The sequence below is a fragment of the Salvia splendens genome, chromosome 7 (assembly GCF_004379255.2).
Source record: "Salvia splendens isolate huo1 chromosome 7, SspV2, whole genome shotgun sequence".
NCBI lineage: Eukaryota > Viridiplantae > Streptophyta > Magnoliopsida > Lamiales > Lamiaceae > Salvia > Salvia splendens.
In genome coordinates, this window is record NC_056038.1 from 1,209,785 (window position 1) to 1,232,381 (window position 22,597).

At 39.8% G+C, this 22,597-nt stretch overlaps 6 protein-coding genes and 1 non-coding gene across 10 annotated transcripts; 5 read left to right on the forward strand and 2 right to left on the reverse strand.

Annotated features, from left to right (window-relative positions):
* Window positions 1-1,727: 1,727 nt before the first annotated feature.
* LOC121742422 (trihelix transcription factor ASIL2-like) lies at window positions 1,728-3,144 on the reverse strand. The gene has a single exon (XM_042135556.1). It carries the CDS (start codon window positions 2,986-2,988, stop codon window positions 1,894-1,896), a length of 1,095 nt encoding a protein of 364 aa, XP_041991490.1. The 5' UTR covers window positions 2,989-3,144; the 3' UTR covers window positions 1,728-1,893.
* Window positions 3,145-3,559: 415 nt separating this feature from the next.
* LOC121811434 (pentatricopeptide repeat-containing protein At2g17525, mitochondrial) lies at window positions 3,560-5,565 on the forward strand. Its single transcript, XM_042212288.1, has one exon. The coding sequence runs from the start codon at window positions 3,637-3,639 to the stop codon at window positions 5,530-5,532; it is 1,896 nt and encodes a 631-aa protein (XP_042068222.1). The 5' UTR covers window positions 3,560-3,636; the 3' UTR covers window positions 5,533-5,565.
* A 1,117-nt stretch (window positions 5,566-6,682) lies between these two features.
* On the forward strand, window positions 6,683-6,755 carry TRNAK-UUU. Its single transcript has one exon. It is a non-coding gene; the product is annotated as a tRNA-Lys (tRNA).
* A 117-nt stretch (window positions 6,756-6,872) lies between these two features.
* On the forward strand, window positions 6,873-9,087 carry LOC121742606 (putative pentatricopeptide repeat-containing protein At3g25060, mitochondrial). Its single transcript, XM_042135797.1, has one exon. The coding sequence runs from the start codon at window positions 6,910-6,912 to the stop codon at window positions 8,938-8,940; it is 2,031 nt and encodes a 676-aa protein (XP_041991731.1). The 5' UTR covers window positions 6,873-6,909; the 3' UTR covers window positions 8,941-9,087.
* A 77-nt stretch (window positions 9,088-9,164) lies between these two features.
* Window positions 9,165-12,016, reverse strand: LOC121742607 (B-cell receptor-associated protein 31-like). 2 transcript variants are annotated; one of them, XM_042135799.1, is made up of 3 exons: window positions 11,665-12,016; window positions 11,093-11,399; window positions 9,165-9,784 (listed from the first exon to the last, which is right to left on the reverse strand). In XM_042135799.1, exons 2-3 carry the CDS (start codon window positions 11,370-11,372, stop codon window positions 9,414-9,416), a joined length of 651 nt encoding a protein of 216 aa, XP_041991733.1. In that variant the 5' UTR covers window positions 11,373-11,399; window positions 11,665-12,016; the 3' UTR covers window positions 9,165-9,413. The 2 variants fall into 2 exon arrangements, with proteins under 2 accessions (XP_041991733.1, XP_041991732.1); XM_042135798.1 differs by having other exon boundaries at window positions 11,093-11,407.
* A 5,665-nt stretch (window positions 12,017-17,681) lies between these two features.
* Window positions 17,682-19,619, forward strand: LOC121741792 (RPM1-interacting protein 4-like). 3 transcript variants are annotated; one of them, XM_042134708.1, is made up of 4 exons: window positions 17,685-17,900; window positions 18,268-18,813; window positions 18,989-19,180; window positions 19,272-19,619. In XM_042134708.1, exons 1-4 carry the CDS (start codon window positions 17,895-17,897, stop codon window positions 19,293-19,295), a joined length of 768 nt encoding a protein of 255 aa, XP_041990642.1. In that variant the 5' UTR covers window positions 17,685-17,894; the 3' UTR covers window positions 19,296-19,619. The 3 variants fall into 3 exon arrangements, with proteins under 3 accessions (XP_041990641.1, XP_041990640.1, XP_041990642.1); XM_042134707.1 differs by having other exon boundaries at window positions 17,682-17,900; window positions 18,271-18,813; window positions 18,989-19,619; XM_042134706.1 differs by having other exon boundaries at window positions 17,683-17,900; window positions 18,989-19,619.
* Window positions 19,620-19,987: 368 nt separating this feature from the next.
* Window positions 19,988-22,550, forward strand: LOC121741790 (cell division control protein 45 homolog). Its single transcript, XM_042134705.1, has one exon. It carries the CDS (start codon window positions 20,619-20,621, stop codon window positions 22,395-22,397), a length of 1,779 nt encoding a protein of 592 aa, XP_041990639.1. The 5' UTR covers window positions 19,988-20,618; the 3' UTR covers window positions 22,398-22,550.
* Window positions 22,551-22,597: the final 47 nt, after the last annotated feature.

Genomic DNA, 22,597 nt, shown 5'->3' on the forward strand with positions numbered 1-22,597 from the left:
TCGTCTCACCAGGCATCACATCAGCCGATGAGATGGAATATGTCAATGCACTGCATGGATATGTCCGACGTTGTTAGGATTACTCCTTAGGATTATGTCGATACAGGGTTATGCTTTATTGAGATTGGGTTGCAATTCTAGAGTTGAAGAACAGGGATTATGTTAAGAAATAGTACTACTCCCTCCGTCCCCCCTGAAAGTAGAATTTTTTTTCTTTTTTAGTCCGTCTCCTAAATAGAAACTTTCATTTTTAAGAAATTTCTTTCTCACTAATGAGGTGAGACTCATTTTTCACTAACACACTTTTCTTTCTATCTCTCTTATTTAATCAATTTTTGTATTAAAACCCGTGTCATTTCAAATGGTTCTATTTTTAGGGGATGATGGGTATGTGTTTACTTCATTGGTTGGCATAAAATTTGTTTCTATTTTTAGGGGATGAGGGGTATGTGTTTACTTCATTGGTTGGCATAAAATTTGTTATTTTGAGCTATATAAAAAGAGGAAATTGGTATTAGCAGTATAATGAAGGAAGCAAAGAGAATTCTGAAAAAGACCTTTTCAGGTGTGATTTCATACAAGAAAAATAATTTTGTTTGAAATATTTGGGATGGAATCAATACAATTGAAAATCTGTTTATAATCATATTTTATCTTTTGGAAAAAGTTAATTTTGGATAGCAGCAAATACCAAAAAGAAAATTACATATCTATTAACTGAAACAAGAAAAAGAAAAGTGGTTGGTTTCCTTAATCATACATTCAACACCCTGTATATATACCAAAATCCTAGAATCCTAAACACAAATTTAACCTTTAAAAAAATGCATTTAATTGCTGGAATCTTAAATGTGCACAAAACGCATGGTATTTCTCTACTATCACAAAAGAGACCAAAAAGATGAATGGAAAATATTGTATTCATTTTTCACCAAATGCAGAAAACAGAATCTATTACATTTCTAAGAACTAAATCACAAAGCAGAAGAAAGAAAAACTATATAAGCTTGAATTAGAAGTTAAAGCCTCAGCATCAATACTTCCCTAAAGCATACAAACAGAGCAAGAAAACTCCAAACTTCCCAACAATGGCAGCAACCCTCACTACCTCACAAATGATTGTTAGAGCAATCTTTTGCCCTTTTATGAGCTCCAAACTCCCTCAAGATTGCTTCGTATTTCCTAAGCAACACAAACAAACCAGCAATGGCTGTCAAGATTCTTGATCCAAAGAAACCAGCCATGGCTGTCAAGATTCTCGATCCACTTACGCCCGTTTATGGGACCGATGTCCACCATCTTTCTGTGCCTCAGAAATCATCTCCATCCTTTTCTTCTCCATCCAAAGAAACCAGCCATGGCTGTCAAGATTCTCGATCCACTTACGCCCGTTTATGGGACCGATGTCCACCATCTTTCTGTGCCTCAGAAATCATCTCCATCCCTTTCTTCTCAATCCAAAGAAAACAGCCATGGCTGTCAAGATTCTCGATCCACTTACGCCCGTTTATGGGACCGATGTCCACCATCTTTCTGTGCCTCAGAAATCATCTCCATCCCTTTCTTCTCCATCTCCATCTCCATCTCCATCCTCTACCTCTCTGTCTGCTGCATCATCTCAATCTTGATACTCTCCGTACCAATAAACATCTCTATAAAACCCCTAATTTCATTGAGTAAAACTATAAAAACAGAAAATCTATTACATTCCTAACAGCTAAGTCACATATCAGAAGAAAGAAACACTCTATATAAGCTTGAATCAGTAGTTGAAGAAAATCTATTACATTCTACAATACTTCCCCAAAGAATACAAACTGCCCAACAATGGCAGCAACCCTCACTACATGTTATATTATTTCCTAAGCAACACAAAGAATCCAGCAATGGCTGTCAACATTCTTGATCCACTTTCGCCCGTTTATTAGCTCCGAACGCCCTTCTGATTGTGCCCACCATCTTTCTCTGTGCCTCAGCAATCATCTCCATCCTCTTCTTCTCCATATCCATCCTATACCTCTGCATCTCCTGCATCATCTCAATCTTCTTACTCTCCATACCCATAAACCTCTCTGTAAAACCCCTAATTTCCGCAGCCAGCTCTATCCCTCTCCCGCCACCACCATTTCCTCCCGTCTCCGCCTTCACCTCCTCCTCCTCATCATCCTCGTCACTATCATCACCATCATCATCACTAAAACCCCCACCAAAATACTCCATTGGCCTCCCCTTCACAAAATTTCTCACCACTCTCCCACCCCTATCGCCGCCACCAAGCCCTCGACCCACCACCACCGCTGCCTTTCCACCCCTGACCGCCCCACGCACGATGTTATTAATGCTCTTCGACTTATTTCTAGCGGCAGCAGCCGTGTTCCATTTCTCATCACTATCATCGGAGACACCGCTATCCCCTCCGCCGCCGCCGCCGCCGCCGTTATGGTAAAAATCAGCCGAATTTGAATACAAACTAGTGAAATTGCTAACATTGTTATTGCTATTGCTACTGATGTGATTGGGGAAGGACTTAGCCATGGTGATTGGGCGCGCATCGAGAGGGATGGGGCCGCGCTCCATCTGATCCATGAGCTCGAAGTATTGCCACGAATTGAGGTAGGGTTTCTGGAGCTCGGAGCGGTACCGTTTCCGAAGCTTCTCGATTTTGTGGCGGCACTGAGTGGCGGTTTTGGAGGGCTCGTCGAAGCCGCAGCGGGCGGCGACGGTGATGGAGACTTCCTCCCACTGGAAGGCCTTGAGCTGGCCTCTTTTGAGGGAGTACCATTTCTCTTGGTAGGCCTGAATTAGGGCTAGGGTTTCCTGGTGCGACCATGGAAGGGGCGGCGAGCGTTTGGGGGGAGGGGATTTGGATTCCGGCTGGGGGAGGGCGCGATTGGGGGATGGGGAGGGGGAGAGGGAGGCGGAGAGAGAATGCCGCGGCGGCGGTGGCGGCGGTGAGGCGGAGGGGGAGGAGGAGGAGAAGGAAGTCATTGGTGAAGTGGATTTGGTTTGTGAGATGATTGATTGGTTGATTGGTTGGTGTATTAATAAGTGCGGTGGTGGTTGTGGTGGCGGTGGAGGCGGTGGTGGCGGTGGAGCGGCGGAGGTGGTGGTGGGCTGGAGTTAGATTTGGTTAGTGCATTTTAATTAAAAAAATCGCTAAAACTTGTGCGTTTTAATTTATATTATGATTTTTTTTGTAGAAATTATGTCTTTATATATAAATTTATAATCTGCGACAGGATGGGAGTAAACAAGAATACAATGTAGAAATAATATGGAATCAATTATATAGGCACACGACTTTGTGGGTTTATTGAATTGTTTTATAATTAATATTTGAATTAAAAAAGAGTATAAGGATTTATATTAAAAATATATAATGAAAGCAAGAAACTTAGTTTAGTAATTTCACAATTAATTAAGTAAGTTTTAAATTTACCTACCAACATAGAATACATTTTCGATTCTAAAAACAATTACTACAATCAATTAAAAACTTACCAATCCTATAAAAATAGGCGAATTCATCTTCATATCTAAATTTGGGTCTGAGGTGAAGATGAGAGAACAAGCATTTGGCTCTAAATTTGAGTTTGAATTAAAAAATACTAGCATAGTTGAAGAAGCTAATAATCGATGTCTACTATCTTCAACATTGCAAAAACCCGAAGAATTGGGAAAAAAGGCTTCTTTACCTCTCACAATCGATCAAGATTCATCTCAGCCGCTGCCGCAACACCCTCTGTTTTAGTTCCAACAAACAACCAAATAACCCACCTCGTTCTAGAGCAGAAATCAGCCAACGAAGCTCTGAAAACCTTCCAATGGGCTTCCACAATCCCCAATTTTACACACGATGTCTCCACATACCGAGCTTTGATCCACAAGCTCTGCTGTTTTCGACAATTTCATGTCGTAGAGAAGGTGCTCGACGAAATGCCTAAGAGAATTGGTTCTTTACCAGATGAAGACATTTTTATCACGATCGTCCGTGGGCTAGGGCGGGCTAGGATGATCAGGGAAGTGGTCAGGGTTCTCGATATGGTTGTTAAGTTTGGCAAGGCTGCGCCGTCTTTGAAATTATTGAACTCGATTCTTGATGTCTTGGTGAAGGAAGACATTGATATTGCTAGGGAGTTTTATAGGAAGAAAATCATGGAAACTGGTTTGAGTGGTGATGATTACACTTATGGGATTCTGATGAAAGGCTTTTGCTTGACGAATAGAATCAGGGATGGGTTTAAGCTGCTGCAGGTAATGAAGAATCATGGCGTCAAGGTTAATGTAGTTGTGTACAACACTTTGATTCATGCCCTTTGCAAGAATGGGAAGGTTGGCAGAGCTAGGAGCTTGATGAATGAGATGGAGAGGTACAGTGATGTCACCTTCAATATCTTGATATCGGCGTATTGTGGCGAGGGGAATTTAGTGCAGGCTCTGGTGATGTTGGAGAAGTGTTTTGGCAACGGCTTTGTGCCCGATGTCGTTGCCCTGACTAAGTTGATAGAGATTCTATGCAACGAGGGGCGGATTTCAGAGGCGGTTGAGGTGATGGAGAGGGTGGAGGCGAAGGGAGGGACTCACGACGTTGTTGTGTACAATACTTTGGCGAAGGGTTTTGTGAAGGCGGGAAATGTTAGAGGAGGGTGTGGATTGATTAGGCAAATGGAGGTGAAGGGATGTCTGCCCAATACAGAGACCTACAATGCTCTGATTTTAGGTTTCTGTTCGTCTCAGAAGATGGATTCGGCTCTTGATTTGTTTCACGAGATGAAAAGGGCTGGCGTTCGTTGGGACTTTGTCACGTTTGAGACACTGACACACGGGTTCTGCTCTGCTGGGAAGACTCGTGAGGGAGTAGAGATCTTCGAGCTTATGCTTGAGGATAAAGGCGGCTGTGGTGGAAGAATCAGGTGTTGCAATAGCATCCTATACTCTTTGTATAAGAATAACAATGTAGGTAAAGCGGTTGAGTTTCTCAACTACATGAAAAACTGGTTTCCTCTAGCTGTGGATCATACCCTTATGATTCTACAGCTATGCGAAGAGGGTAATGCAGACGAAGCTAAGAAAATTCTCGATGAGGTGAGAGAGAGGGGCAGGGCTCCAAGTGCTCTAGTGTATGCTAGTTTGATTCAGGAACACTGCAAGAAAGGGTGCATGAAGGAGGCAGTTGAGCTCGTGAACGAGATGATAGGGCTCGGGTATTTTCCCGTTGCATCGACTTTTAATGCCTTGATCAGTGGGTTCTGCAAGCAGGGAAGAGCTGGGATTGCAGTGAGGCTGATGGAGGACTTGAAGACGAGAGGCTGTCTGCTCGATTCGGAGAGCTATGGAGTCGTGGTCGAGGCGTTGTGGGCTGAAGGGGACTTGCAACAAGTTTTTGTGATGCTTATGCAGATGATGGAAAGAGGCATTGCTTTAAATCATCATACATGGAATTTGTTGATTAGGGTTGCTATGAAAGGGAAATCTGAGAATAGATTTTTGCAGACAGGATATATGGCTAAATTCGATTTATTGATTCATTAATTGAATTATGCAAGATAATGTTTTTAAGGAAAATCGAATATTTACCAAATTTAAAGTTTCCTTATTTTCAAGATTTTAATGAAATAACGCAAATTTACCTTATAAATATGGGTTTGTAGAAAAGAGTTCGCGTCGATCCGATTCTGAATTGGAGTTCAAATCTATTTATCCAATTCGGAAACGCAGGTGAGATTGTTAGTATGTTTGTTTAATTGGTTTTGTATTTCGATTATGAATTGCAGAGAGGTAGGTGTTCATCATCTTCTTAAGTATAACTTGAATTACTACTTGTTTGGATAATTATATCATTAGAATCGACATTCATGCTATTCTTAGGGGTAATTAAAATAGAAGACATAGTATTAATTAGTTAATCTTGTTTGGACCTACCAACCCTGTAAACCATCTCTCCTCTCGTACAACATTGTTGAAGACAAATGGGATAAATTTGAGGACAACATCCCTCCACCATTATATGACATACCTCGTCTATGTGAGGGGCAACATTCTATTCATTATCGACTATGCATGTCTTTGGTTCGTCTACGATCTGTCCTCCAGAATATGCCATCTACATATTCATGCGGGCGGGTGATGATAACTACTGTGATCAAGAATATGCCAAGGTCGAAGTCGTCCAAGGAAAGGGAGGGTGTCCTGAAAGTCGGTCCCTCCCTATGATGACATTTATATGTAAGCCTCTGTTGATTTGAATTGATTTTGGCAGAGGAGGACAGGAAAGGGAAACAGAAGAAAGATGATAGGCAAGTGAATGGAAGATTATGTTGAATGAGCTTTATGCCTTTTTCTCATTCATTGCATTCCATTTCCCTTTTTGTAGGATTATATATTCAAATTTCTGATATTTTTTCCTTTGATCATTACTTTGATAGCTTCATCACATGCTTGGCCAAAAATCAAGGCCCTTGGACTAAATTTTTGGCACATTGTAGCAATACAAGTTGTTATGAATCTATTTTCTGAAAGATCATTTAAAATGACATGTAAACAAATCATGACACTTAAATTATTGGAAAAAAAATTGCACCTATGAGATTAATATTTTCATTACACATTCACATTATTTCTCCCACAAGTGAATTCAAAATTCTTATATGTACTAAAATAAAAAAAAACTGTAGAATAACAAGCCGTCTTAGCTCAGCTGGTAGAGCGCGTGGCTTTTAACCACGTGGTCGTGGGTTCGATTCCCACAGACGGCGTTTATTTATTATTATTAGTATTATTATTATTATTATTATAATTAATAATTATATGTCGAAATTTAAATTTGAGATTTTATTTTTGTTTAGTCCATCAACATCTTTTATTTATGGTGAGTGTCCGAATTTGAAACATATTTTCTCCGAGCATCAAATGCTCTTACAAAAATGGTCTCCAAAATCTCTTCTCTTGAGCTGCCGAAACAATGCATCCATCTCCAAACTCCACGCATTGATGATCACATCAGGTTTTTCCATCAACCCTCCGCAGCTAATAGCAGCCTACGCTCGAACCGGCGCCATTCACATTGCCCACAAACTGTTCGACAATTTGCCAAACCGAGCCGTGGATTCTTGGAACGCCCTCATCATCGCCCATTCCCGCCTCAACACTCCATCTCAAGTCATCTCCCTCTACAGAGAGATGATCTCGTCGAGAATCCGGCCGGACAGCTCAACTTTCACGGTGGCCATCAAGGCATGCGCCACCTCACTAGACCTGGAATCGGGCCGGGAAATTTGGAGAGACGCCGTGGAATGCGGATACAGGGGCGATGTTTTCGTGGCCTCGTCCGTGTTGAATCTGTTTGTCAAGTGCGGGGAGATGGACGAGGCGATGAGGGTGTTTGATGGGATGGGGAGACGGGATGTTGTGTCGTGGAGCACGGTGATCGCGGGCTTGGTGAGGAGCGGTCGGGCGTGGGAGGCGTTGGAGGTGTATCGGAGGATGCGGGAGGACGGGTTGGAAGGGGACGGAGTGGTGATGCTCGGGTTGATACAGGCTTGTGCTTGTGTTGGGGATTTGAGAATTGCTGCTTCTGTTCATGGATATTTGATTTGTAGATTGATTTGTGTTGATGATGTTGTTGTTGAGACTAGTCTTGTAGATATGTATGCCAAGAATGGGAGATTGGATTTAGCTTTGATCATTTTTAGGAGGATGAGATTAAGAAATGTGGTTTCTTGGAGTGCTTTGATCTCTGGTTATGCAAGAAATGGGAATCCTGGTGATGCTCTGATGCTTCTTGTTGAGATGCAGAGTCACGGGTTCGAGCCCGATTCGGCCTCGCTCGTGGGCGCGCTTCTCGCATGCTCCGACCTCGGCTTCTCGAGGCCGGGGTCGGAGATACACGGATTCGTCGTCCGGAGAGGGCTCCAGACGGATCGCGCCGTGGAAACCGCGCTCGTCGACACTTACGCAAAGTGCGGCTCGTTGCCCCGCGCCCGGGCGCTCTTTAAGGGGGCGAGTGCTCGCGACGGGATCCTCTACAACGCTATGATCGCGGGGTACGGGATCCACGGGCGAGGGGAGGAGGCGCTCTCGGTTTTCCGCCGGATGATTGTGGCGCGGACGAGGCCGGATCATGCGACATTCGCGTCTCTTCTCTCGGCCCTGAGCCACTCCGGGATGGTCGACGAGGGGCGGTACTGGTTCAACGCCATGATCAGGGACTACAAGGTGGAGCCAATGGAGAAGCATTATGTTAGCTTGGTTGATCTTCTGGCTCGAGGCGGGAGAGTCGAGGAGGCTCGGGGTTTGGTTGAGGACACGGGATGCAAACCCGGGATCGCGGTCTGGGTTGCTCTCCTGTCTGGCTGTCTCAACCATAACAAGATTTTGGTGGGAGAAGTTGCAGCCAAGAAAGTTCTAGAACTGAAACCAAATTGCCCTGGGATTTACACCCTTGTTTCAAACTTCTTTGCTGCAACAAAGAATTGGGAAGAAGTTTCTACGGTGAGGCGAGCGATGAGAGCTGCCGGGATGAAGAAGGTTCCGGGATACAGCGTGGCGGAAGTTTCTGGAAAGCTTCATGCTTTTCGGGTTGAGGACAAGAGCCACCCTGAGTATGAGCAGATTCTGGGGATTCTTGAGGGGATGGAGCCTAAGATGAGGGATTTGGGGTATGTTCCGAACACGGAGGCTGTGCTGCACCGCGTCGAGGATGAGGAGGCGAAGGTGAAGATGCTGCGTAACCACAGCGAGAGGCTGGCTATTGCGTTCGGGATTCTGAAGACTAGGCCGGGTACGAGGCTGTTGATCACGAAGAACCTGAGAGTCTGTGGGGATTGCCATGAAGCGATCAAGTTCATGTCGATTGTAGCGGGGAGAGAGATCGTTGTGAGGGATGCGAAGAGATTTCATCACTTCAAGAACGGTAGTTGTTCTTGTAGTGACTACTGGTAGCGATGATTTGAGGAAGACGACGAAGTAAATAGCTCATCTCTTGCATTTGCCTCTTTTCTGTGTTAATACATGTATCTTTTGTCAGTTTGCTAAATAGACCGTCACATTCCATTAACTCATTATATTCACATTTAGTCATAAAATTAACGTAAAGGTGGGACCCACATTGGACAAACTTTTTCCAGCAACTTTCCTTCACTTCACATTTCTTAAAACCCGAGCAGTAAAAAATCAAGACGCCTATTAAGGTTAGATAAATGTCAAAACTCAAATAAACTGGATTGAAACTTAGATCAAAATCAAAAGTCTAACAGCATTCACAGCTGAAATCTCTGAAACTGACAGAATAATAGGTGAACACATTTGGTGCCCCGCTAACGTCTTCTCCTCCGATCTATCCCATGCCAATGCGCATCAACGATCATTTCCTTGCTGAATAGAATTTCAAGATTCGAATCTCACCAGCAATCGCCTCATCTTCTGTAGCCGAGAGCCTGGTTCTGGAGATTTTGGTTGTCTTCCAAAAGTCTGTCGTATTCGAGCAGTAGATCCGCTGATTGTTTCTGGAGTGCAGCAACGTGACCTTCTGCTGTTTCGACTTTCTTGTCCTTTTCAGCGGACTCCAGCTTGAGCTTATTCAAATCCTCAGTCAAACTCGAAACCTCCTTTTTTAGCTTCTTCACTTCAGCAGAAGCTTTTTCTTCCTTCGCCTTCAGCTGAAGCTTCTCCTTCTCAAGATTCTCGACTTCTTGCTTTGAAGCGCCGGTATTGCTCCTCACTTTTATCAGTTTTTGTATGTAATGATGCATTCGATCGATCAAGAATCCGAGGAACAGAGAAAAGCCTGCGAGATCATACACAGTCATTACAATTTCAGATGAAAATGACACAATCCAATCTCATACACAAACAAACAGAGGCAACTGCAAATGCAGGTTTTGTATATAATGATGCATACGATCGATCAGTCAAGAACCCGAGATACGGAGAAAAAATTCAGATGAGAAATGACACAATGCCGGTTGGATAAGATTGTCATTGATTTAGGGAAAATGAGAACAAGGATAACATTTAACCACCCATAAAAAACTGGAAATCATGTGAATAAAGCCCTAAACCCTCACAAGAAGATAAACAAAACTGTAAAAATCTAATCTTTCACAACAAAATTAACATAAATCACACTCAAACAAACTGGAAATCATGTGATTATACCCTAAACTCTAAATGCCTAAACCTTTACAAGAAGATAGAAAAGTTGTGAAAATCTAATCTTTCACCACAAAATCATCACATCAATTACTTAACCAACATACTAACAAAAACATAAGCATCAACAATAACTTTTAATGTACGATCCACTTATATTCTTTCTAAAGCATAAGCATTAGCGACAGCAAATGCAATGCCGGGTTGCATAAGATCATCGTTGTGGGGAAAATGAGAACATGGATAACACTAAATCACACACAAACAAACTGGAAATCATGTGAATAAGCCATAAACCCTCACAAGAAGATGAAAAAAATTGTAAAAATGTAATCTTTCACCACAAAATTTCACATCCTCCCATTCTTTGACTGTTCCAGCTCTTTCTCATCACATAATTACTTAAACAACAAACCAACAAATACATATGCATCATAACTTTTTAAGCAACATCTACTAATATTCTTTTCTAGACAACCTCAGCTGAGCTAACACATATCCTATCATTTTACTACTCCACATCATACAACTAACATAGAAACCAGCCAAACAAAAGGATACATGAATCAAGAGCTAAAACAATATAACATGATCCATGAAGCAACCAATAAGACCGGTTGGATAAGATCGTCGCTGATTTAGGGCAAATGAGAACAAAAGGATAATACTGAATCACACACAAACAAACTGGGAATCATGTGATTAAGCCCTCACAAGAAGATAAACAAAAAATGTGAAAAATCAAATCTTTCACCACACAATTTCACTTCCTCCCATTCTTTGCCAGTTCCAACTCTTTCTCATCACATCATTACTTAAGCAACAAAAAAAAACAAAAACATACGCATCAACCAAACAAAACAAAATTGAAAAGGTTACATGAATCAAGAGCTAAAACAAGAAAACATGATCCATGAGTCACCCAACAATGCAAGAACCATACCCATGAGAGTTGCCTCAAGCAAGTTTGTCCTCCAAATAACTTGATCCATTGGAGTCATAGTGCCATGTTTGGTGCCCTTGTTCTGAATCTTGAGAATGCTATACAAATCAGACAGCAAAATGGCAAAAATAGTTCCAGCACTGGTTAGAACTGTAGCCCTCCTCATTTTCACTTGATCCAAACCCTTTATCACAAGCTCCCTCAACGGACCAATCTTCACCATTAAAAGGAATGCAACCAAACCCTCCGCACACACAACCAGAAAGAACAAAGGAATCATCTTTGCAACAACACAATCACAACTGTCCTGCAAAACTAAACCAAGTTTCAATTTTTTTTACTTGGGCTCAGTTTTCATGGGAATTAAGGATATCCCACACCTTTTACAGGTTAATTTTCTCAAGAAATGTGCAAGCAAGAAGAAGGGCGGAGAGCAAATCGTTTTTCTTGATTAATGAAAAATCAAATCTTTGAAGCAGTTGCTATAAGAGAGGAGAATCCTGAAATCCTATTAATCCTCTCCTTTCAAGATAGTAAAACCCCAATTCTTTTTCAGTAGAATGCAAACTTACAAAGGGATTGTTAAAAGGCCACAGATCTGTGGAAAAAATAGCTGCAGAGTTAAACAGTGCACAATTTGAAAACACCTCTCTCTTTCTATCTCTATATCCCCCCTCTTGGTTATTATTCCATTATTTCTAGATTAAAGGTTTGTTCTTTTTGGGATTAGTGGGATGGCATTGCTTTACAGGGCGGAAAAAGACGATCAAATAAAGCAGAGTGAATTGAAATGAGGTGAGTGCTAAATCAGTCAAAAACATTTATGATGGTGAGATGAGTTTTTTTGAGAGCAAGATTTTGAATTGAAGTGAAGTGGAAGCATTCCATTATTCAAATTTAATTGAAGTGAAGTGGAAGCATTCCATTATTCAAATTTAGGTGTCAATCCTAAATTTTACAGTGTTCTTCTATTTTAGGATCCAGTCTCAAGTAATTGACTCATGTCGTCAAATAATTTTATTTTATTTTATTTTATTTTATTCGAATCTTTAGAATTTGTATCAATTCTATCACAACCTTTTTTAAAATTACTCCTGTTAGTTTAATTTACTTGTATCAATTTTATTATTGAATTTAACTCCAACGATTGAACTATAACATATAAGATGATGTTATTAAGTGCACTTGTCTAAATATTGATTGTTAAAATCAATACATTTTGGTAAGATGATAATAAAACTGATAAATGAAAAAAGTCGAGATATAGTAATTGATATAACTCCAAAATGTATCAATAAAATTTAATTTTTTTTTAAGATTGATAAAATCAAAGACTATAATAATTCAATTATTAACCAAATACTGGTACTAAAGATGTCATTTTTTAGGGAATATAATGTAAGGATGTATAGATTAAATTGGTTTTAAAATAGGCTATCTGCTAAAATGTGGTATGAATTTAATGCTCATAATTTTTAATAAAGAGAACACCAACCATACCATAATGTCATATTAATCTAACAATTATTAAGTGGTATTTATACATGTAGAATTCTGACCTGTATTTTTTCTGTATAAAAATATGAATGACAGATCTTATGGCCCAATAGAATTGGTCTATATTATTTAAATGGGCCTCACCTTAGTGTCAAGCTCGGTAATATTTATTATTCTTTCAATATCATTTGACTATGTCATTAATTTTTTTTGCTCTTGACAAAAATAATAGATACATGTTGCTATATTCAATCCATACAATTTAAAAGAAGACACAAAAATAATTAAATACTATTTGTGCCAGCTTGACTTAAATATTACGCACTACTCAAAAAGCACGAAGTCAACATTAATAAGTTGTTGCTCAACATTGTTATGGTTACCAATTTTGAATTTTAGATTGGCTATTGATATAAATTAGAGACGTAATTTACGTATGCTGATTTTTTTTTTTTGTTGTTGTAAAAATGACTAAATTTGGAGCAAAGGAAAACGTCATTTAGTTGAAGGCATAATTGTCTATTACACTTTAGTTGGAACACAAAAATGATTATACTTTTTTAAAATGATGTGTTTAGGAACATACATTAACATTCTTAATTAAATAAGAAAATGTCTTTAAGCAATTTTTAAGTGTTTATGACTCGAATAATTAATTAAATTAAAAAAATCATTTGCCATTTTTTAGGTGTCTACGGGACAATGAGAAGAATAGAAGATGTAGCATTCGACAAATATTTTAATGAATTTCATTAGTAGAATGATTGATTCATAGGGAATTAAAAATTAAGACAAGTGAGGACTTGGTCAATGGTTAGTGCGAGATAATAGTCAACGGTTCTTATTTAGACATCAATTCATTGCGTGCTATTTCGAGTTTTGGTTTAATAAAAAGACTCAATTTTTATTGAATTCTAGAAACCTAACTCTGGATTTCTCCTCTGCTGCTTCTGGGCTTAGATTCTTTTGAAGCTGAAGAAAAATGGCAGTGAGTTTCAATTTACTCTCTTGTCAATTGTCATCACTATATCAAGATTTCATGTGTGTATTTATTGCGTATATTGAAATAGTAACAAATGCACAACATAATCTTGATATTAAATGACATAATGCTTACTATTCATAATTATTGGTTGTAGAAGCAAAGGGCGAATGTGCCAAAATTTGGCAACTGGGAAAATGAACAAAACGATGTTTCTTATACAGTTTACTTCGACGGTGCGAGGAAAAATAAGGGAGGAAAGATGATAAACCCAAACGATCCCGAAGAGAATCGGGAGATGTTTGTTCATCTAGAACCTTCGTCTCTTGTTGCCACCACTCCTCCTTCTCAACACTGAAGGATGATTGGAAAACTCCAGAAAGAATTGGATATTATCTAGGAGTTTAATTACGTATTCTTGAAATTTTAATATTACGTAACTTTGTCATTTTTGAGATTTTAATCATCTAAATTCTAGCTTGTTTGAGATTTTGATATCAACGCAACAAAAACATTTGTCATTATAATGTGCATTGTTTGCAATATAAGAATGTAATTTGTCTGTAAATACACAAATTTTGTGATTTTCTTGAATTTAATCCAATTTTTTTAGATGTTTTGTTTTTTCCCCAACATTAAAACTTAATGTGATTGCATTTAATCTTAAAATCAGTGTTAACAAATCGTGATTCTGCTACAATAAATACTGAAAAATACCGTATCAACAACAATTTGATGGACAAAAATCATAAATATCAGAATGCATGATCTCTGTTAAAATTTATGCTTCATTCTAGATATTACACTTTGTCCAAACCATAGTTCTATAGAAAAAAGTTCAATCAGTACAATTTACAAAAGAGCTAAATTTGATGGATTCAAAAAAAAATTGATCGAAATTATACAATTTGAGAAAAATTAGAAACTTCATGCAGTTAGATTAAAAGAAAAAAGTTTATGATCAAAATCAGAAAATATGTAAAAGTTACTCATTCGACATCGAATATCGTCAAAATAGAATGTGACAATTCACTCCTACTCTCACACTAAAACACCAAATTATACGACAAAATGCATATGCATTATAGAAAGTTCAAATATTTTTCCAAGTTGATTAAATATATGTATAGGCCTTTGACATGGGCTAGCCCTAAAATTCCATGAAATTTATACTTATACATTTTAATAAGATGACCCACTCTACAATAATCTCATCTCTATCTAACAATATTTAAATGGTTTTTCTACATATATAATTCTGACTTGTATTTTTATGCATGTGCTATCTTATAGCCCAATAGAATTGGTCTATGACTCTATATATACGAGTATTATTTAAATGGGCTAGACCTTAGTGGCAAGCATGCCAATTTTTGTTTATTCCTTCAATAGCTAATTTCAATATCATTTGACCATATCATTAAATTTAATTCTTTAGGCAATAAACTATAGAGACATGTTGCTATATTCAAAATATACTATTTGAAGAAGGTACACGAAATTATTAAAAATTTACATTTTGTCTGATGGACTCAAATAGTCTCACAAGTTGGTGTTTGCTGGCACAAGTTGAGAGTTTAATGGTAAGCACAAATAGGAATCATTCTTTTATTTTGCTAAATATGGATTAGATTGCACATATATAATTAGAAATTGGGTGTCCACTCTAGCCTCCATTAATTTCAGATTAATTATATATGTATCGAATTTTATTATATAACATTAAATGGAAAAAATAATAGGATATGGTGCAACTGCATGTGTGACTCAAGTTGGTAATGAGCTATAGAAATATGCACCAATGAAAAGGAATTTTGGACATCATCTTGTAAATCAGAAACAAATATAACCCCATAAAAGTGTTGACAATTACCTAAAATTATGGTGTTTCGCAATCACAACTTTTATACACGATTACACATGTCATTTTGATTAGTCTACTATCACTTGTCTAATTTTATATTTACTATATGATAAATAGAGATCACGTGCATTCCAATTTCATAATAAAAGTGTGACCACTATTACGGTACCTTATTTTCATTCACATTCTTTCAGTATTTTCTAAATTTCGAATCGTTAAAAAGTAAGACGTTGTAATTGCGGACGAAAGGAGTCTAATTTAACTGGTAAAGCGTTATGAACGAGAATAAGAGCATCCACAACGGCGAGCAGGATGACATCCGTCCGTCCGTGCCAGCGGCACGGAGACGCTGTCCGCCGCTGCTCGATGCATCGAGCACGTTCGTGCCAGCGAGCAGGCGACGTGACAGCGTGCGATTGGCCAACGGACAATTAATTAATTTTTTTTAAAAATCGGATTTTAATTAAAAAACCAGATTAAAAATAAAAAAAATATTTTCCCACTTCCCAAAAAATTTTATCCGTTTTCTACCCACTTTTAATTTATTTTTCGATTTTTCCCCCAAAAATACACATTTTCATATATAAATATCACCACTTCCACACCAAAAATTCACACCACACTACACAATTATAATCCAAATTCTTTCATTTTCATTCTCAATTCTCAATTCTCATCCAACCTTTCATTCACTCTTACTCTTACAACAACACAATGTCCGGCCACGGCGATCACCCCCGCGCTCCCATGGTTGGAATCCCGATTGGTTCGGTTAACAACCGTTTCCTAGTCTGGAAACGGAATATTCGGCCCCTCCTCAAACCCAAGGTTTGGAAGTTTCGGGTGGCTATCGGCCTTACCCGATCGACGACCAAGATGCCCCCGAAGGGCAATACGGGTGGACACCCGAGCCTAGAGCTAGGTCGAGCGGCCCCTCCCAAACTCGGACTCCTCCTACTCGCGGTGTCCGCACACCGTACACTTCGGCGGAGATGGAGCAATTGTTCAAAGCGTTCTTGTCAATCTCCGAAGATCCGAAGATTGGCACGAACCAATCCGGCGATCATTATTGGTGGCACATCTGTCGCCGGTACAATGAAAACCGGCCGGCTGGAACAATCGAGAGCAACGAGAGTATGGTGCGCAACGCCATATTCAGAGCCAACGAAGAAATCCAAGAGTTTCAGGGGTATTACCTCCAGGAAGAGCGGTCGGCGGGGATCGGCCGGAGCAAGGTCGACATCATCAGTTCCGCCTTGTCAACCTACCAATCCATGAACTACAAGTCGTTCAAGTACCTCAACATTTGGCAGGAGACGCGGTCGCATCCGAAGTATAGGGGAGGCGTAACATCCTCCTCTAGCGGCTCCTCCAAACGATCAAGGTCAGTATCCCTATCCGACGCCGGCTCCGAATATGTGGCTAGCCAACTTGCCGGAGCTAACTTGGGTAGCCCCAACGCCGGCCCGAGCGGTTCCCAACGCCGACCGCAAGGAAGGAAGAAGGCGGCGGCCGCGACTCCATCCGCCCCCGAACCGCTCCCACTCCCGCTCCCTATGTGCCACCTCAACCCCCACCAACTCGTTGTGGTGGGTTTTGGCCAAACTCAATTTGGCCGATAGGTCAAATATCCCCGAGCAACTTCGATCGCATGTGGCGATGATACGGATCTCCAAAGAACGTTGGGGTATTGCCGGATGATGATTAGTCTTCACCGGTGGCATTTTAAAGCTTAAATTGTGTAATTTTTTTAGTAGTTTAATTATTTAATTTTATTTTTTAGGATTTTAATTATGTATTTTTATTTTTTAGGATTTTAATTATGTAATTTTTATTTTTTAGGAATTTAATTATGTAATTTTTAATTTTATTATAATTTGTAATATTATTTCGGGTATTTTTAATGAATTTTAATTTTGTGGAAATGTTTTTATTTAAATTGAATAATAGAATGATGAGATCCTTGTGTTCGTCCTTGCGGGAGAGCACGAATGTAGGTATTGTGCTCTTGCCTAAGAGCAGACAAAAAAAGTGGGGCCGAGCCCACATCCGTGCTCGCAAGAGCACGGATGTGGATGCTCTGAAAGGTGTAGCAATCGTGGGTGAAATTGGTGAACTTGATAACTAGATTAATTGATAAATAGGGGAAAGAAATATTCAAGACGAGTAAAGACTTGGTGAATGCCTAAAAAGAAGGGAATAGTCAACCATTAGCTGTGGCACTTAGTCAACGGTTGATCAACCTCTTACCATTTCTTCTTCATCATCATCTTATTTAGACATCAATTCATTTCTTCTCCATCTCTATCTCTCTCTCTCATCGAATTTGGTGGGAGCTTTCAACACAACGTGCTATTTCGTGTTTTGGGTTCATAAAAAGATTCAATTTTTCTTGAATTCTTGAAGCCTATCTTTGATTTTCTCCTCTCCTGATTTCTGGGTTTTGAAGCTCAAGAAAAATGGCAGTGAGTTCGAATCTCTCTCTCTGAAAATTGTTTCTATTTATGGAATATCAAGTTTTTTTTCTCTTTACTATGCTAAATTTGTTTGTCTTTTTTCACCTAAACTTGGATTCGCTTTGATATTTATATAAATTTTTCGCTTTTGTGGGTAGGATTTAGGAATGAGTTTTGGGGAATTTTTGGCTGTATCTATTTTAATTATGTTGAAATTTGGATTTTTATTTAATCAATTGATCAAGCTCAAATCATGATTGAAGAAAAGGTTAATGCTTTATTCAAGGAATAGGGATTTTGAACGAACTTATGACATCAGCATAATCATATTGAATGACGTCATATATCTAAAGCGATTATTCATATTTATCGGCAGCAGAAACAAAGGTCAAATGTCCCAAAATTTGGCAATTGGGAAAACGAACAAAACGACGTTCCTTACACCGTTTACTTCAACAATGCAAGGAAAAACAAGGGAGGAAAGTTGATAAACCCGAATGATCCACAAGAGAATCCACAGATGTTCGCTCATCTCGAACCTTCGCCTCTTGCTCCGGCCACTCCTCCTCCTCCTCCTCATGCGAAATCGGGAGCCAGGCAAGAGGAGCCGACTGGGAGGCGGGCTGTTAGGCCCGCCCCCGAGCAAAGAGACGGTGATTTTGGGAAATTTAATAAAAATGAGCCAAATTATGGCAGCGGCCGTGGTAGCGGCCAAAGATCTGACCGCTCTGCACGGCCTAGTACTACAAACTCAGAGTTAAGCTTTGAACGTTCGCCTCTCCATCCTCAACCTCGCCCTCAGGCAATCAATGCTATGGGACGAGGCACCGGATCCCCAGCTTGGGAAGGTTCTAGAGGCCACGATAGTAGCCATGGCACGCCTTCTAGGTCGCGCCTAAAGCCAACTCGCTCGGATGAAGCAGTAAGACTTTCATTTTGGTTTATCCACTTTGCACGTCAACTTAAATAGATAAAAATAATATAGGCCGACCCACCGTATATATATATATGGGTAGATTTTAATTTTATTTGATTCTATAATCCTACCACATGTATTATCGGTCCCTCAAAGTAAATGCCTCGTTTGATTGGTGCAGAGTGAAAAAGGAGGGGCGGTTCCAAAATTTGGGGCATGGGATGAGAACGACCCTCAGTCGGCTGAAAACTTCACGCACATATTCAACAAAGTGAGGGAGGATCGAAACAATGAGGGCGGGAATGGGAACGGCCCGACTACTCCGAACCATCACGCATCATACGCACAGGTGCAACGCTCCAACGAGCCTAAGGTTAGAGCAACTCATCCATCTATCTATATATCTATCACCTTTTTCCTTTGATATGATCTCTGTCTCATCTCTTTGCTCTTTTTACATGTAGCAATGTTGCTTTCCTTGGTGGTAGAAAATCAACGGTCGATTCTCCTCCGTTTTGCTTCTTCTTTCTCTATGCAAAGACAGCCTCACTTTTGTTTATCTATTTTGGCAATAAATGTGATGAGATGTTCATAATTTGGTGCTTCATCATCGATGTAATTTTTTGAGTCATTTCTAGTCATTTCATCCTACGCCGTTTCCCACTTTGTACCATGTTTTAGAATGTAGAGTAGTTGTTTTGTGTTAGATGATTTTCTTTTTTTCTACTTCGATTTTACAGCTTTCTTTATTTTATGGCCTTTGTACAAACAAAACGTTTCACTATATGATATATCCACATATAATTTGTCTATATTGATAATGTAAAGTAAAAAGAAACTGTCATTTTTTATATTACCAATTAATTTTAGGATCTAAACTCACTAATGTTTACTTGATCACTCATTCACGTAATAGACGCTTTAATAAATAAAACTACGTACAACCCAGTGAAATCTAACATCAGACCAAAACATGAGATGACATAAATGATCTTGTACAGAAAACTTACATGGGAATAACATTCATATCTGAGTTATACAATATCGAAAATGTGAATTTAAAACTATCCATTTAAATATTTGGTGAGACATTCCTCCCAAAAGTTAGACCAAAAATTGTATGGCCCAATTCAACAAAAGTTCGAATTTTAGAGCCCCATTATTTGAGCATCTGAGCCCAAATTCAATTACACAAAATCATGCATGCTTCAAATCCGAAATTTCAGCGCCAGTTTATGGAGGCAATTCGAAATTTCAAAACGTTTCCGAATTTCCAATCTTCAATTCGAACGTAACAGCAACCACACTTAAAATCAATTCAAAGTTTCAATCCACTTTCTCCTTCCCTCTCTCTTTGATTTTTCAATGACCAAAATCAGCCACCATAGCTGAATCTGAGAAATTAAGGTAAATTCCCAAAACCCAAAATCAGTTCCCGCCGAGTTTTTCGGCGCCACCTGAATTCAGCTCAGTCTGTGCTCGCACTAAGATGATCGATTGAGCTTTGTGCATTTTAATCGATTGGGAGCTGGCCGCAAAGACTTGTCTTTTTTCTGGTGAGATTTGAATTGCAGCTTTTAATCATGGGGTTCTCGAATGTGCTATTGCCTAGCAAAATCATGGGTAGAATCCAATTGTTGAAAACCCCTCTTTTGTTGCTTGATTGAGGGTTTTGAAATAATTTGATATTTTGTGTTAGTCAATTAAGGAGAATTTCCCCTTTCTCTCGTTTTCTGCCTCTGCTTACTTCTACTTGATTGGATTTAGGTTTTAATTTGGGGGTAGTTTTGAATTCCATTTCTGAATTGGGAATGAGGGAGCTAAGCATTGAGTCGTTTTATTCACGGCTAAGACAGTCAGCTATTGCCTCAGCTTCATCCGTCCCTCTTCTAATCTTCCCCTCAACCTCGGATGCTGATTCACTATGTGCGTTGAAAATCATAGGGCATGTTCTTGAATCTGATTCAATTAGGTATGCCTGTTACCCGGTTTCGAGTTTCAGGGAAATTCACAAGTATGCAGGGCCAAATCTTAGTTCATCCGCGAATGAGCCCATTACCATCTTGTTGATTAATTGGGGTTGCCATAGGGATCTTAGGAGGGACCTGCAGATCGGTCCCTTAGCTCGTGTTTTCGTTGTTGACAGTCATAGGCCGATCCATTTGCATAATCTGAGTGACCAGAATGACTGTGTGGTGGTGCTTTACACGAAGGATGATGAGAACCAGGCAGATCTTGTTTATGATTTCGATGTGTCCACTGTTGCGAATGCGAGTGAGTTGAACAGTGACGGTGAGGTTGAGGAGGATTCGGAGAGTGAGGATGAAAATGATAGTGATGTTGAGGAGGGTGGGGAAGTAGGTAGAAAGAGGAGGAGAGATTCTGAAAATGAGGGGAATCCTGATAAGTTGTTTAAGAAGTTGAAGAGAGACTATTACTATATGGGAACGTACCATGGGAAGCCATCGGGATGCTTGATGTATGAGCTGTCACATTCTCTAAGGAAGAATAAGAATGAGTTACTCTGGTTGGCTTGTGTGGCTTTAACTGACCAGTTCGTACACGAGAGGTTAACTGAAGAGAGATACCAGGCAGGGGTTATGGAACTCGAGCAGCATATTAACAGCTCAGGAAACTTGGATGCTATTACATCAGTCACACTCAAGGATGGCACAAAGGTTACTGTGCCCGATTCTTCCAGAATCACTTATGAGGACGAGCCTAGGTTGATGTTGTTGCAAGAGTGGAACTTGTTCGACTCAATGCTGTGCTCATCTTATGTGGCAACTAAACTGAAGACTTGGAGTGACCCCGGGTTGAAAAATATGCAGCTTCTTTTGGCTCGGATGGGGTTTGCAAGAGAAGAATGCAAACAGAAATACCAATACATGAGTGTAGAGATCAAACACAGAATGAAAGATATGTTTCAAAAGTTCCTACCCGAGATTGGGCTCAGGGATTTCTACTATAGAGGTTTCCTGCTGTTGCACGGGTATAGCTCGAAAGTCTCTGCTGCAGATGTGGTGTATGGGGTCACTGCTCTTCTAGAGTCGTTCGTGGAGGCAGATGGATCTTCTGGCTCGAAACAGTTTGGTGTGGCGTATGATGCTTTGTCCCTCAACAACGTCGAGAAGCTGGAGCTGGGAATGAGGCAGGCTATCAAGGTGCAACGGGCTGTTCTCAGACAAGGAAGCACAGCCATAACGAAGAAGGGGTCGATAAGGAGTGGGAGTAAGTTCAGATGGGTAAAACTCGAAGACACTGCTGATGCAAAGCTCTTATGTCACCCTCAGGCTCTAACTAAATTCGGGTTCTTCCTGATGGATGCTCTACGCGAGAAGGGAGCAAGGATGAAGCCTCTTATATGCGTTTGCTACACTGAGGAACAGAGGAAAGTGCTGATTGTTGGCATATGTGGGAAGCCACGCCTTGGTGCGCGAAATGGAAACGCATTCGGGATTGCCTTCAGAAGCGCGGCTGATGAGACTGGAGCTGAGTACTTCCACGAGCTCTTTGAGTCATCGTGGATAGTCTTGGAAGCGGCTGCAGTAAATTCGTTCATGATCAGGTTAACTGAGAAACTGTTGTGATTTGTGATCATCTTTTCATATTTGTATCTCTTTCACTTAACTGTGATTCTGTTATTCATAGATGTCTTTTTTTTGCATTCTAATAGACTAATGCTTTGTTAACTTGCATGTAACATTATCACCATTCAATAACTAGATTGAATACTTCCAAGATTATAGTTCCTTCTTTGAAAACAACTCCAACATTGGATTATAGCAGA